This window comes from Salvelinus fontinalis, chromosome 14 (assembly GCF_029448725.1).
Source record: "Salvelinus fontinalis isolate EN_2023a chromosome 14, ASM2944872v1, whole genome shotgun sequence".
In the NCBI taxonomy this organism is placed as follows: Eukaryota; Metazoa; Chordata; class Actinopteri; order Salmoniformes; family Salmonidae; genus Salvelinus; species Salvelinus fontinalis.
Window position 1 is genome coordinate 39,805,800 of NC_074678.1, and position 15,070 is coordinate 39,820,869.

A 15,070-nucleotide genomic window follows, 5' to 3' on the forward strand; every position below is an offset into this window, starting at 1 on the left:
GGGGGGCCCCTGTGTTAAGAGTCAGTGTGGAGGAGGTGTTGTCAATCCTCACAGCCTTTGGTCTGCCTGTCAGGGTGTCCATGTTCCAGTTGGAGAGGGTGGGGTTGAGCTTGGAGAGAACAATAGTGTTGAATGTTGAACTGTATTCAATGAACAGCATTCTCACATACTGTAGGTGTTCCACTTGTCCAGATGTGTTACGGCCATGTAAATAGCGATGGAAATGGTATCTTCCGTGGATCAGTTGGGTCTTTAGCCAATGTTAAATCTATTGCATTAATTAATTTACCTGATTTAAGAATTTATATCTATGGGATCAATTAGATGTATTTAACATAACACTGGGCAAAAATGCAGAAGAGCACAAATCTTGAGTCCAATCTTGTTCATGTTCTCTAACTCATTGTTTCCATGTTTTGTAGAACAGTGATAGCGATGCTGAAGTGTTGAATGAGTCATAACAGGTTTTTATCCCAACTTGTTTTCTCTCTGCCAGCTGCCAAAGGGAAAGGCAAGGGCATCGTGAAAGATGTGCTGAAGGGGCCAGAGGTGTGTAAGGACCCTGTGAAGCTCACCTCTCATGCTGTCGGAGTCAACATTTTTAAGCAAGGAGACAACCCTGCACTTAAACCACACAAGGAATACCCAGAGTGGTAAGTGCTCAAATGTGGTACTACCTTGACAAAGAGAGCTGGAGATAGGTTATGTTTTTGTGGGATATTTTGAGCTATAGCTTTCACTTGAAAAATATAAATATATCCTGTTAATGCTCTACTTCCTGTTAATGCTCTACTTCATGTCCATGAATATCAGCTTTTGTTATAAACATGTAGCGTTGTGTGTTTTTATTAATGAATAATTACAAATCCTTTATAAAAAATTAAAGTGACACCAAGCTTCTGCCTCCCAGGCTGTTCCAGTTACAGCTGGGTCCCCTTAAGGATATCCATGAGCTGAAGCCAGATAGCCGTGAATACTGAAAGGTCCTGAGGAAGGAGCACGTGGCGCTTTAACAGGTTACACATAGGGAAGAAGCTGTAGGACCCGGGGCAGCGATCAGCTGCTCTACAGAACTGTGTTCTCTGGACACCAGACACTATAGCACAGCTGTAACTTGACTGAGTCAATACTCTCAGCCTGTATGTCATCTTTCTGCTGAAAAGGAATAACCCATCACCTCGAGAACTTGGACTTTGTACTGTAAAATAAGGCAAATAGAAAGACCTGGATTTTGAATCCATCTCAACTTTTGCATTTTGATTTCTAATCTCAAATGTTACCATGTGTAGGCTTCTTTGAAAAGGATGACGCATACAGACATGTTATTTTAGAATTATGTGAGGGTATGAGTTTTGATTCACACCTTGCAGATAGCATCTGTAATACTCTGTGAACATACAAAATGATTCATCTTTTGTCTCTCCCTGCTGTCTCAGTATGTGTAGCCCATCTATGATGCTGTCTGTTCAAAAAGTGTATGACATTGTTGGCAGTATACAAAGCGTGTGAAAAGTTAGGATTTTGCTTGACACCAATCACATCAAAAGCAAAACGTCATTGACAGAAACAAACTTGAATTGTTGTGTCGTTGTCCTCCGGTGGCTAGCTAGCTAAAATCGTCCCTTTTCATGGATAGAGACAGGGATTTGGAGTTTTGGTTTTACTTAATTCTCCGTGCTGGCCAATTATTATAAGGGAGATTCTGATCCAACCATAAATTCAAACATTGTGCCGCTGGCCTGAGAGGATGGAAGTTCAACATGTAGCTAGATGTAGTTCGCTAATTTTAATTAACTGGCCTGGTGTATCGTTGCCCATGAAAGGAAGTTAGGCTAGCGAGCAAGCATTTAAGTCAGGTAGCCTAGGGCAACAACAACTATAAAAGTGTAGGATGGCATTTGCATTTCTCTACAAGTAGGGTGAGTCAACATGTTTTTTCTACTTACACATACACAGAACTCAGTCCCATGGACAGCCACATCATATTTAGCTTAAGTTGATTGGACTAAATAGTTGTTGGTATCTTTTAGTAGTCAGATTAAATGTAGCACATGGGGATGTGTGAAACTTACTCCTCAGCCTGAAGTGTCCACACTTGTGCCAGCTAATAGCTAGCTTTTCGCGTAGCACCGACTGGTAAGACGTTACAGGAGGGCGGTCATGTGTGCTAGCACGGCAGAGGTCCCAAGTTCGCGCTCAGAAAAATGAAGGCCTTGTTTATTCTCGTCACTTGTCAGAGAGAGAACACCTAAATACCTTTTGAGATCTGCTTATTTCGTGCAAGATTTTGTATCAATGGTGAATAGAATTACTGTTTTGATTATTCTGTAAGTGATTATTCTACACAGTGGCGTGTTCATGGATGCCAAGGGAAGCCAGGCTTCTCCAAATATTTGACCAATACCAAAATATTAATAAAATTATATTTTGTCTGTGTTTTCATAATTTGAGTGTCTGAATCTCACTGGAGAAATGATCGGAGTGAGGGAAACAGCGCCCCTCTGTCTCAGTATGTGTAGCCCATTTATCTGTTGCTATCTGGACCTAAAAAGTATAACATGTTGCCCCCCTAGCATTTGATTGAATGATACCAGCAAGCATTTGGACAAAACTTCAGTGTCGGTTTCTGGTCTGCTTGTGTTGATGTCCTGCAGTAGCTAGCTTGCTAAATCCTCCCATTCCTAAACCATGGATGGAGATGGGGATTTGGACTTGTTGTTTTGACTTAATTCTCTGTACAGGCCAATGATTGTGATGGCGATTCTGATCTAACTATAAATGTATATGTTGTGCCACTGGCCTGAGATGATTGAAGTTGAATATGTAGCCTAGCAGGCTCCCATTAACTAGCTAGCAAGAAAGGAGGTTTGCATTGGCATTCAACTAGTCTACAAGTATGGTGAGTCTCAAAAAAATGTTTTGCTTAAGCACGCACACCCACACACACAGACTGAAATCTGTACCATGGACAGCCACATGACATTTAGCAACATTGATTGGACTAAATTTTTTGGGGTATATTTTAAGTTAGTTTTCAGTGTATTAAACTAAGCATTTATAGCCTTGTTCATTTTATGATGTTTAATTTGAAATTGTACTGGAATAGCAAAGGCAGTGCTCCTGTTGTTTTTATGCTGACTTGTGGTAACTGGTTTTAAATCAGTAAGTAAACTGTTGAAAACATGAACTTGCTTGACCATGCTGCAGGTGAAATAACTGTTACATGCAATATTTGCTTTGTGGACTTCACCACTCTGGTTTTGTGATTAAACAAAGGTGTGGTTGAATTTATTCTGCCAGTGTGGCTTCCCAGGTAGCACAAAACGTCTGGCCCACATCTGGCCTGATTCCGGCATGCCAGATCTAAAACTGCTGGCCTGGGTCTGGCAGCCGGATCCTGCCCGAGTCTGAAATGAATGTCGGTACAGACTAGGCCTGAGTCATTCGGGCCAGATCTGGCAGCCTGAACTGAGCCAAAGCTGCCATGTTAGGGCCAGAATCGTCCAAGGAATGGCCCAAATATACTTGATTTTACCCCCCACACACACACCACTGCAAAAAAATATATGAATATTAAAATATGTGGAGAGGTGTGCAAAAATAATCAATGTGACATTAAGGAGACGTTTTTATCCAAAGTGACAGTATGTTGGCATGCATTCATTTTCTGTTCGTGGACCCAGGAATCGAACCCACAATCATGACGTTTCGGGCGCCATGGTTTTTTCCATTGACAGCTATGGTCTTTGTTTATTTTGGCTAAAGACTAACTTTGTAAGTTTAATAGGCTATTGGAATAATTCAACATGCATGGTTGTAGGCTGCATCACTCCTTCAGCCTAGGTAGCAGATTATCAAATGGAAGATATAGGCCTATGTTTTGGGAAAATACAATTATTCTATGTCTTAGGATACAACACAGTGCAATGAGAAATGTATTATTGTTAGTACACAATTATTGTCTAGGTTGTAAACTGCAGTGATGTAGGCTAATATGAATAACCGCTCAAACGTCTTTTTGTGTTTCATGCGGAAATAAAGTACTGATTATACAACCATTTGGAACAGTTTTGGCTTTATTCTCGACAGTTTACAAGGTCCAGAAAATTTCATTATGCCACTCATATGGTGTATTTTGTCAGGATGTATCAACGTTTACAGATAGGCTATAGCCTATTTTTCTATGGTAGGCCTATGACACTGAGATGTGCTGTCTATCGTAGACAGTGGTGTAAAGTACTTAAGTAAAAGTACTTTAAAAGTATTAATTAATTAGTTTTTTGGGGTATCTGTACTTTACTATTTATATTTTTGACTACTTTTACTTCACTACATTGCTCATGAAAATAATGTACTTTTTACTCCGTACATTTTCCCTGACACCCAAAGTACTCGTTACATTTTGAATGCATAGCAGGACAGGACAATGGTCCATTTGCACACTTATCAAGAGAACATCCCTACTGCCTCTTATCTGGTGGCCTCACTAAACACACGTTTCATTTGTAAATTATATCTGAGTGTTGGAGTGTGCCCCTGGCTATCAGTAAATGTAAATAACAAGAAAATGTTGCTGTCTGGTTCGTTTAATATAAGGAATTTGAAATGATTTAATGCTTAAGTATATTTTAGCAATTACATTTACTTTTGATACTTAAGTATATTTAAAACCAAATACTTTTAGACTTACTCAAGTAGTATTTTACTTGGTGACTTTCACTTTTACTTGAGTCATCATCGGTTCCTCTTTTTGTGTTGTCCGTTGTATGTTTCCTTTTACTCAACTATGACAATTTGCAACTTTTTCCACCACTGGTCGTGGATCATGTATCCCAAGTCATCCTATAATTAACATTGCCACCAGCATATGCCTAAAAATCGCTAATGCCATTATATTAAACCAGGATTGGCCGAATGACTGAATTTAATAGAATTGTGAGTGGGTTTCGGGAAAAAAATCTGTAGTAAAATCTAATTAATTTATAGTAGAGATTATCTAGGGTCATTCTCCATCTAATAGTATAATAGGCCGAATTTTTGCTTGAAAATTCGAGCTGAAATTATTACAATAATTTGTTTTTTTGTATTATTCCATCCCCTGCCGAATAGAAAATCTCATATGGCCCTCCTGAAAAAAGGTAATTGTGTTGTTTGCTCAGCATATCTATCACAGATTGTGATATGGCATTTTTTTCGTGGCTTGCCGTCGCTTGTGGTTTTACACATGCACCGATGCTGCTAGAGACCTTCTGAAAACAATGGCCTTGTTTATTCTCGTCACCTTTTGAGATCTACTTATTTCGTGCAAGATTTTGTGTGTAAATGGGGAATATATATATTTTTTGTGGATTTAAACTTGTTCCGCCACTGTGTGACTGTTGTCTATTTGTTGTCACGGCCTTATTGTATTTCACGGTGGCGTATGAATGGGTTGTAGAGCAAACAACGCAATTATCATAACAGGTTTTAATAGCTTTTTTTATTGGCTTGGCTTTCTCAGTGATTTTACCCATGAACCGCTAGTGTTTCTGCAACGTGATGGAGTTGTCTCTTTTGCTCTCTTTTGCTGATAGTTCCAAACTTCTCTCTGATACATATTTCCACTGACGCTGAGTTTTGGTGTGATTCTATTGGCGTAGGGAAGGTGAAAGTAAACTTGAGGGGAACATGGTTGCTTTCATGCAAATACAAGGGACAACACAAAAAGAGGAACCGATGTAAAATGAGAAACAAGACATTGTTCAACCAATTGTGAGAGTTGATTCACACCGAGACGAGATTGGCAAAACGGACTACTGTAGTTCCGAAATATATGATTATTGATAGAGATTTCTGAACTAGATGGGAGCGGTCGGTTTGTCTCTTCTTCCACTGAAAACTATTGAACGACTTCTGGTCTCGTCGAAAACATCGTCGGAATCGGTAAAGGGGCAGGCGTTTGTAAGTTTTGAGATAAAGATACAGTAGTCTCGTTTACGTGGACGAAGAAATTCATCTCAGGGTATTCCGGAAGCAGCTGAATAGAACGCAGGTAAATGGGTGCGCTTTCAGTCACTCATTTAAGTGAGCGATACATTCAGATAATAGGCTATAGCAGTTGAACGATATTTAGGCCTATTCGTTATGTTGTAATGTGCTTGTTTAATTGTTATAGCTTTTAACTAGGCTACGTACAGTCCAATCATACAAATATTTTTTCACAGGCTTTGTATACTGCCAGTCACTGTAAACATCACCAAGTGAAAGTTGTAACCATAGCATTACGAATTAGAATACTAGAATGGACATGAACGTTGTTATGATCATATAAAGAGCCATTTTGGTTAAGTTGGTCAACCGTGGTTTGCCAGTGCTGTGATTAGATATTGTGTAAAATAATGTATTTGAACAATTTATCTGCATTGTATGTTTGTTAGCAAGCTATAGCAAGCCGGTTTTAGAGGAATGGTTCCATTAATGGGTCAAATGAACTGCTAATATTCCAACATTCCATTCAAACAATGCAATCAATCCAAAGCCTAACGGACTAAACTCCACTTCCGCTATCCATGGCCATACACCTGCCAAAACTAATTGATGATAGGACTTAGACAAGTTGTAAATGCAACAAGTACTCATATTGTATCATATAATAGCACTCACAGCTTTACAAGAAAACGGAGACATTTCAGATCTGTTTACATATATTTTAGAGGCTATTTATAAAGAAAATGGGTATAAACCCTGTATAAACTGTATGTATAATTAAATGACTATTTTATGTTGACAATAATTATATTACACAATTTCTACAATATTACATGCATTTTATTTTCATGTATAAGTAAAATCAGGATTATGCCTCTACTGCCATTCATTCCAATTAGACTGTTGGGATTCTTCCCTGACCAATATGGCTGCCATTTTCATCCCATTCTGGAACTTTGAGGATCTATGAAATCCCTTCTAGTAATTTAACAGGATTTCTATGGTTGGAACAATGTGTCTTCTGTAGTGTGTTCTGTCATCACAGCCACTCAAGGCGTGACTGGCACGCTTGACTCTGGATGACCACTGTTACAAGTTTATTCCAAAATGTTTTGAGAACTGTGAAAAGTAAGGTCAATAACCATTAGCTGTTTCTTTTCTTCCCTACAAAAAAACAATATTGTTTGAAGACAGACTAGAGATGGGTGACTGGAATCTCAGCATTGGGACTTTGAGTGAAGGAGCTCAGAGCAGGTTAGCTGACATGCTGGATAATGCCAAATGTGGATGGAGACAACTTGCCAAAGTTGTCACTGAGGAACCTCGATTCCGCTGCAGGTGAGACTTTGAAATGAAACACTCAATGTTAATAGCATTGTCTCATAATCATTAGAGCTATGATGTTGATAACTGAGTCCGTACCCCATATTCTTTACAGAATAATTTGTCATCTATACCGAATGATAACACTCAATCTGTAACTTTTTTTAATGGCGATGTTGTGAAGCTGTGGAGTCTTAATGATGGTATAAAGCCATACAGAGAGAATGTCGATGTTTAGCCTGACCTGTTAGTGGTTTGTCACCATTTATTGACAGTGAGAATGAGATGACCAGCTGTTCGCTCCAGGTGCTCAGCCCGACAGGCAGCCCCAGCCGCTACCTCCTAGAGAGGCTGTCTGAGCGCTCCTGCACCCTGGGCTTCCTGCTGCACTGCCTGAAGAAGATGGAGCACCATGAAGCTGCGCAGTACCTCACTGCTAACGGTCAGTCTTAACCTCTGCCTGTCTGTCTCTCTCTCTGAAATATATGATATCTGCTCTATTTTAGCAACACTACAGGTGTCCTCTGTCACCTTACTTGGTACCTCAGTCACTGTGCGTGTGTATATGTGTGTGTGTAGTGATGGAGCGGTTTCAGATCACAGTGCAGCCCCAGGCCCAGCATGCTACAGAGGGAGGCAGGGTTGTGCTGGTCTGTAAGGCTATTGGTCCTGCTGCTATGGGCTACCAGTGGTTCAAAGGCAAAGAAGAGGTCAGTCCATTGCATATTACAGTGATTATACACTGAGTATACAAAACATTAAGAACACCTTCTCTTTCCCTGACAGATTGACCAGATGAACACAGGTGAAAGCTATGATCCCTTATTTATGTCCCTTGTTAAATACACTTCAATCAGTGTAGGTGAAGGGAAGGAGACAGGTTAAAGGAGGATTTTTAGGCCTTGAGACAATTGAGACATGGATTGTGTAGGTGTGCCATTCAGACGGTGAATGGGCAATACAAAAGATTGAAGTGCCTTTGAACGAGGTATGGTAGTAGGTGCCAGGCGCACCCGTTTGTGTCAAGAACTGCAACGCTGCTAAGTTATTCACACTCAACCGTTTCCAGTCTGTATCAAGAATGGTCCGCCACCCAAAGGACATCCAGCCAACTTGTTTAATGGGTGGGGGGTGCAACTCAATATTGGGAAAGTGTTCCTAATGTTTGGTATACTCACTGTGTGCCCACATACAGTGTAAAGTGTATGAGTGAGATAATATATTCTCTCTTTAGGTGCTGGGTGGAAGTGGTCCAGAGTTGCTCCTTTGCCCTTTAACCCCAACCCACCAGGGACACTACATTTGCCGGGTCAACCATGGAGAGAACTTTGTCTTCTCCCAGTGGGCACATGTCCGCATTGTCAGGTCAGCTGGCTCCAACACAGGTAACTCAATTCAACTATATTTTCAAATATAGTTCAATCAGTAGAACTAATGTAGTCAATGCAACGATGGTATTAGAAGATTGTCTTGGCATTTAGGCTCTGCCTTTCCTGAATTCATCACATTGACTTCACCTTGCATTTTTTTGTGTCATAACCATTAGGCCCCTTGGTTGTGTTTCAGGTGTCAGTAGCAGCTTCTTCCCTCCCTCAGTGAGTGGAGTGCGTATTGTCCGTCAGCCCCGGCTCCAGGTAGTAGCTGAGGGGGACTCCTTGTGTCTAGACTGCTTTGCTGAGGCCAACCCTCCTCCTCAGTACCAGTGGTACCACAATAAACAACTAATGCCAACAGGCAAGCTAAGCACCCTGAGGGTCAGTGCCATTTTGGGTCCCCTGAATATATGATTACTTTTTATTTTTTATTTTTTTACTCTATGTTTAAAAAGCCTGTATCATAATTATAGGTCCAATTATGTCAGACATCTTGGGACTTGTATGTGTCTGTTCATTTGCTGTATATGATTGTCATGTTTGGAGTTATGTGTTGTGGTTGTCTGCAGATACTGTGTGTGACCACAGCAGATCGAGGAATGTACAGCTGCAGGGTGTTCAACCTGTACCATGAGGTGTGGAGCGACCAGGTTCATGTCAAAATAGGTGAGAGTGGTGCATCTGCAATGATTGTATTGTCTGTTATTTCTGTTCTGTGGTCAGAATTGTACGACGTATTTTGTATGTTTCCTTTTTAGTGTTGGCTTAGTTGTGAGGATTCGTGCAGAAGTGGTTCCATGAATATGTTTTGGTTGTCCCAGAAAGCACATGACACAGTGATTTGACTGACTTCCTTGTTTGTGGTTTTTGTAGACCCTGGTTCCTCCATTGATGCCTCCTGGGGAGAAATAGACCCTGGTACAGACATGATAGTATTTTAACCAACTTCACTGTTTTTCTACTCCGTGTCACACCAATGTTTTTGGGTGGTAATGTGATTAATTCATAACAATGTTATAAACAATGTTTTACAGCTGCCACACCTAGCCCTGCCAGGCAGATAAGTAAATTATATGGTAAGTGCAGTAAACAACATAGCCATCTAAAAGAAGATGCAGTGTCGAAAAAAAGCTTTATAAACACAAATGACGGTATATGATTGTCCATTTGAATAACATTAATAACAGAATGTTTGTGATATGTACCCTTTTTCCTCATACCTTAATTTCCTCTTGTTTTTCAAAGCCACGGACAAAGTGGCTCTTCTGATGGGCAACATGAACTACCTGCACCACAGGCCTCTGCGAGCGCCCATGGCTGACGTGCACGAGATGACCAACCTGCTGCGTCAGCTGGACTTCAAGGTGGTTTCTCTGCTGGACCTCAACTGGCAGGAGATGCACAGCGCTGTAACTGAGTTCCTACTGCTGCTCGACCGCGGCGTCTATGGTCAGTTTAGTTACTATAAGAAATCATAGTAGTTAAATAGTAATATTATTTGCATTGTCCAGCTGTGTCTAATAGTGCCGATCCCTTTCACGTTCCTCCTCTCCCGTCATGTTCCAGGGCTTCTATACTTTGCGGGTCATGGTTATGAGAACTATGGGAACAGTTTCATGGTGCCCATTGATGCCCCGGCTTCTTATACCTCAGAGAACTGCCTGTGGGTGCAGGATGTGCTACAGCGGATGCAGGAGCGAGAGACGAGTCTCAATGTATTTCTATTGGACATGTGTCGCAAAAGGTACAGTTCTCAGCATCAACTATGTGATTGGGCTCTACGAAAATGTAATAATGATTTTGCTGTTATGTTGTAAATTAATTAATATCTGTACTAAACTTGTACTGTTTTAGAAACTTGAACGACGGCGTCCCTCCACAGCCAGGGCAACTGAAAGTGACCGCAAACATAGTGTTTGGTTATGCCACGTGAGTTGCTTCTCTGCCAACTTAAAGTACCTCTTTCACTCATCCACGTATCACAGAATGTGTTATATTAATCTCTGATTATGTCTAGGTGTGTGGATGCAGAGGCCTTTGAGGTGAATAAAGACGACCTGTCCAATGGAATCTTCATCAATTTCCTCAAACAGAGAGTCATGGACGACGAGAAGGTCACTGTCATGCTGGACAGGGTGGCCGAAGGTATGACTAATGAAGTTTTAAAAAACTAAAACATATTTTGAAGTATTGTGACACTTGATATTGTGAATATCAATCTTTACAAATGACTGTTAATGTAGTTTCTCTGTTTTGTTCATGTATCTGTACAGACATGGGTCGGTGTGAGATCACACGAGGGCGGCAGGCTCTAGAGTTACGCAGTAATCTTTCTGAGCGACGTGCACTCACTGACCGCATCCAGAGCTCCGGCTGCCCAGAGACTACCTCGGCACGCAACCTGCAGTGGGCCATAGCACATGGTGAGACCTTTGGCTTATTCACCATGCATTTTTCAATCAAGGTACATTAGTGGAGTGACCGACTGAGTTTTGAACCAGGTCATATGTGTTACATTATCTGTCAGAGCTAAATCCAATGCATTAGCTCTGGGAGCTGATATGCGTTTTCTGGTAGACGTAAGTAAGCACTGCATGACGGCTTCAATAAGCATTAGCTGTCTCTTTCCAGTTCTTCCAAAGAGCCGTAACCTGCAGTTTGACTGTGGCGTGACGGTGCAGCTGGGCTTCGCAGCAGAATTCTCCAACGTCATGATCATCTACACCCGAATATTGGAGAACCCCAAGGAAATTGCGTCCTGCTCGGCCCATCTCACAGACTTCACTGAGGTTAGCTTCTCCATTGTCACAATGTCTTAATATGTTCAATAGACTTCAAATGCAGCACAGTCAGGGTTGGTGACTCTTTATTAAACATTTCACAGTAATAAACTCATCAAAAAAAGAAACGTCCCTTTTCAGGACCCTGTCTTTCAAAGAGAATTCGTAAAAATCCAAATAACTTCACAGATCTTCATTGTAAAGGGTTTAAACACTGTTTCCCATGCTTGTTCAATGAACCATAAACACTCATCTGTGTGAACGTGCCTTAGGCATGCTGCAAGGAGGCATGAGGACTGCAGATATGGCCAGGGCAATAAATTGCAATGTCCGTAATGTGAGATGCCTAAGACAGAGCTACAGGGAGACAGGACGGACAGCTGATTGTCCTCGCAGTGGCAGACCATGTGTAACAACACTTGCACAGGATCGGTACATCCGAACATCACACCTGCGGGACAGGTACAGGATGGCAACAACAACTGCCCGAGTAACACCAGGAACGTACAATCCCTCCATCAGTGCTCAGACTGTTCGCAATAGGCTGAAAGAGGCTGGACTGAGGGCTTGTAGGCCTGTTGTAAGGCAGGTCCTCACCAGACATCACCGGCAACAACGTCTCCTATGGGCTCAAACCCGCCGTCGCTGGACCAGGCAGGTCTGACAAAAAGTGCTCTTCACTGACGAGTCACGGTTTTGTCTCACCAGGGGTGATGGTCGGATTTGTGTTTATCGTCGAAGGAATGAGCATTACACCAAGACCTGTACTGTGGAGCGGGATCGATTTGGAGGTGGAGAGTCCGTCATGGTCTGGGGCGGTGTGTCACAGCATCATCGGACTGAGCTTGTTGTCATTGCAGGCAATCTCAACACTGCGTTACAGGAAAGACATCCTCCTCCCTCATGTTGTACCCTTTCTGCAGGCTGATCCTGACATGACCCTCCAGCATGACAATGCCACCAGCCATACTGCTCATTCTGTGTGTCATTTCCTGCAAGACAGGAATGTCAGTGTTCTGCCATGGCCAGGGAAGAGCCCGGATTTCAATATCATTGAGAACGTCTGGGACCTGTTGGATCGGAGAGTGAGGGTTAGGGCCATTCCCCTCAGAAATGTCCGGGAACTTGCAGGTGCCTTGGTGGAAGAGTGGGGAAACATCTCACAGCAAGCAGCAAGAACTGGCAAATCTGGTGCAGTCCATGAGGAGGAGATGCACTGCAGTACTTAATGCAGCTAGGTGGCCACACCAGATACTGACTGTTACTTTTGATTTTGACCCCCCCCCCCCCCTTTGTTCAGGGACACATTATTCAATTTATGCTAGTCACATGTCTGTGGAACTTGTTCAGTTTATGTCTCAGTTGACACATGTTAAGTTTGCTGAAAATATACGCAGTTGACAGTGAGAGGACATTTCTTTTTTTGCTGAGTTGATGTTTCTGTCATGTGGACATGCAATCATACTTGTTCCTGTTTCCAATTGTGTTCTGTATGATGGCAGGGTTTGGATATGGATCTGAAGATGAGTAATCAGGAGAACCTCCTAGATGCAGGGAGTTTACTGCCAATGGAGATTCTCCTGCCTGCAGAGCTTCCAGGCCTCTATACCCGCCTGAAGGGACTGCAGAGACTTAAGGTCAGGGTTCATTTTACACATTGACTCTCATGGATGCTCCAAAACAGTGGGACCAGTGTTGGTATTCGAACTCTAAATCAGATATCATTGTTACCAGTTTTGTTTGGGGATACGGGAGTGCCCAGAAACGCTGTAAGAACCTTGCTCAAGGTGATTGTGAATCCCTTCTCTGTGTAGGCCGTTGAGTTATGTGAATATCACCATTTTCTGAGCTTTGACGCATCTGCCTTTGTTTGTTCTCATTACAGAAGGAGTTGACATTCACTGTGTGCCTTCAGTATAAGTATACAAACTTGGATGAGGAGGTCCATGAGAGGCAAACTGTCACTGTGGGCAAACCACTGGTATCCAAACTCAATCTCCACGAACCTCGGCTTCCCCGCTCCTACTCGGCCTCCTCCTCATTCGACCTTCACTCCTTCAGCCATTCCTCCTCCTTCCCAGAGGGCTCTGGGCCAAGCTTCCCTACCTCAGAGACTTCCTCCATTGGCTCAGCCTCCACCACCTGGTCATATTACTCACAGCCAGGAGTGTCTGCCACCCCATCTTCCCCCGGGAAGTTAAATCTACCTGTGGAGGATGACAGTCCAGAGTTGTTTGATTCTGACGCCCCTCAGCCTCTCACCACAAGCAAAAGCCTGCCTCATGGTCAAGTAGAGGACCTCACATATCGGTTCAGTAACATGCACAACTTCCATTCATGTTAGTCATGTCAATTTGCAGTGTTGTAAGCCGTGCAACCCATTGTGTTTTGTCTACAGACGTACACATTAACTTATAGTGCAACTTACTTTACAACAAATTGATCCCATGACCTGCATTGTTTATATGTTAAAGAATATGTAGAGAATAACTGATGTAATCAATTTTTTTTAGCTCATGTAATGGTTGTTTGTCTTAATGTTATGAAAATATAGTGCCTTAAAGCATAACCATTTGGGCATGCTGTTAATACATTCCTTTCACATCTTTCACATGGTGGATTTAACTTTTCTTTAAACAGACATACATTTCTTATAAAAATGTGTTTGAACATTTTGATTCTGACCTCTCATATTGTATGCAAAAGACAACTCATTTAGGCTGGGATATGTTTATTATCCTGTCAGAGCCTTTATATCCAGACCTTTGCAGTGTAAGGGATGTCAAATGTTTGGACATGTAAAAAGTGTCTGCAGACGGAAGGAGCCGAGATGTGGAACGTGTGGGGGGAAATCCGTTTGATAGAGACTGTATAGCAGAAGAGAATTGCAAAGGAATAAAGTGTTGTAACTGTGGTGATGAGGCAATATCCTTGGAATGCCCAAATATGGTGGTGGAGGTGGCCAAAATCAGGGCAGTTCAGTCCGTCTTTTATGCGGAAGGTGCTATAAAGGGTAGAAATAGCAAAAGGTCCGACACAGCAACAAGCAGCGATGCCTGCGTGTCACCTGCAAGATCCAGACATTCTTCAAGTAAAGAAAGTGGACGTTGTGTCATTTATAGCAATGGTGATAAATGGAACTACAGAAGTAGAAATAAGTCAAGAAAGATTGACATTGATCCTGCAGCTGAACTCTTTCAAGGATTAAAGGATTTTACATCTGAGGAGTTGCAGTGCCTTTGGAAAGTATTCAGACTCCTTGACTTTTTCCACATTTTCTTACGTTACAACCTTATTCTAAAATGGATAAAATTGTTTTTTCCTCCATCAATCTACACACAATACCCCATAATGTCAAAGCAAAAACTGGTTAAGAAATGTTTGCTAATTGATCAAAAATAAAAAAACATATCACATTTACATAGGTATTCAGACCTTTTACTCAGTACTTTGTTGAAGCACCTTTGGCAGCGATTACAGCCTCGAGTCTTCTTGGGTATGACGCTACAAGCTTGGCACACCTGTATTTGGGGAGTTTCTCCCATTCTTCTCTGCAGATCCTCTCAAGCTCTGTCAGGTTGGATGGGGAGCGTCGCTGCACAACTATTTTCAGGTCTCCAGAGATGT

The 15,070-nt window shown here is 41.9% G+C and overlaps 1 protein-coding gene across 4 annotated transcripts; it reads left to right on the forward strand.

Annotated features, from left to right (window-relative positions):
• Positions 1-562: 562 nt before the first annotated feature.
• Positions 563-14,863, forward strand: LOC129810818 (mucosa-associated lymphoid tissue lymphoma translocation protein 1 homolog). 4 transcript variants are annotated; one of them, XM_055861745.1, is made up of 17 exons: positions 563-653; positions 7,162-7,305; positions 7,566-7,732; positions 7,870-8,000; positions 8,525-8,675; positions 8,857-9,044; positions 9,233-9,329; positions 9,537-9,581; positions 9,698-9,739; positions 9,909-10,112; positions 10,230-10,407; positions 10,518-10,592; positions 10,681-10,808; positions 10,937-11,086; positions 11,295-11,452; positions 12,946-13,080; positions 13,329-14,863. In XM_055861745.1, the coding sequence occupies exons 2-17, from the start codon at positions 7,169-7,171 to the stop codon at positions 13,785-13,787; spliced, it is 2,445 nt and encodes an 814-aa protein (XP_055717720.1). In that variant the 5' UTR covers positions 563-653; positions 7,162-7,168; the 3' UTR covers positions 13,788-14,863. The 4 variants fall into 4 exon arrangements, with proteins under 4 accessions (XP_055717720.1, XP_055717717.1, XP_055717718.1 ...); XM_055861742.1 differs by having other exon boundaries at positions 570-653; positions 7,158-7,305; XM_055861743.1 differs by lacking the exon at positions 563-653 and adding an exon at positions 992-6,031 and having other exon boundaries at positions 7,158-7,305.
• The last annotated feature ends 207 nt before the right edge of the window (positions 14,864-15,070 follow it).

What these genes read in the sequence shown, in the direction of transcription:
- LOC129810818 (XM_055861742.1), top strand. Translation starts at nt 581, where the DNA reads ATGCTGTCGGAGTCAACATTTTTAAGCAAGGAGACAACCCTGCACTTA. An exon ending in GGTTCAAAGGCAAAGAAGAG is followed by an intron (nt 8,001 to 8,524) that starts GTCAGTCCATTG and finishes TTCTCTCTTTAG; the next exon opens with GTGCTGGGTGGAAGTGGTCC. An exon ending in GCAGTGGGCCATAGCACATG is followed by an intron (nt 11,087 to 11,294) that starts GTGAGACCTTTG and finishes GTCTCTTTCCAG; the next exon opens with TTCTTCCAAAGAGCCGTAAC.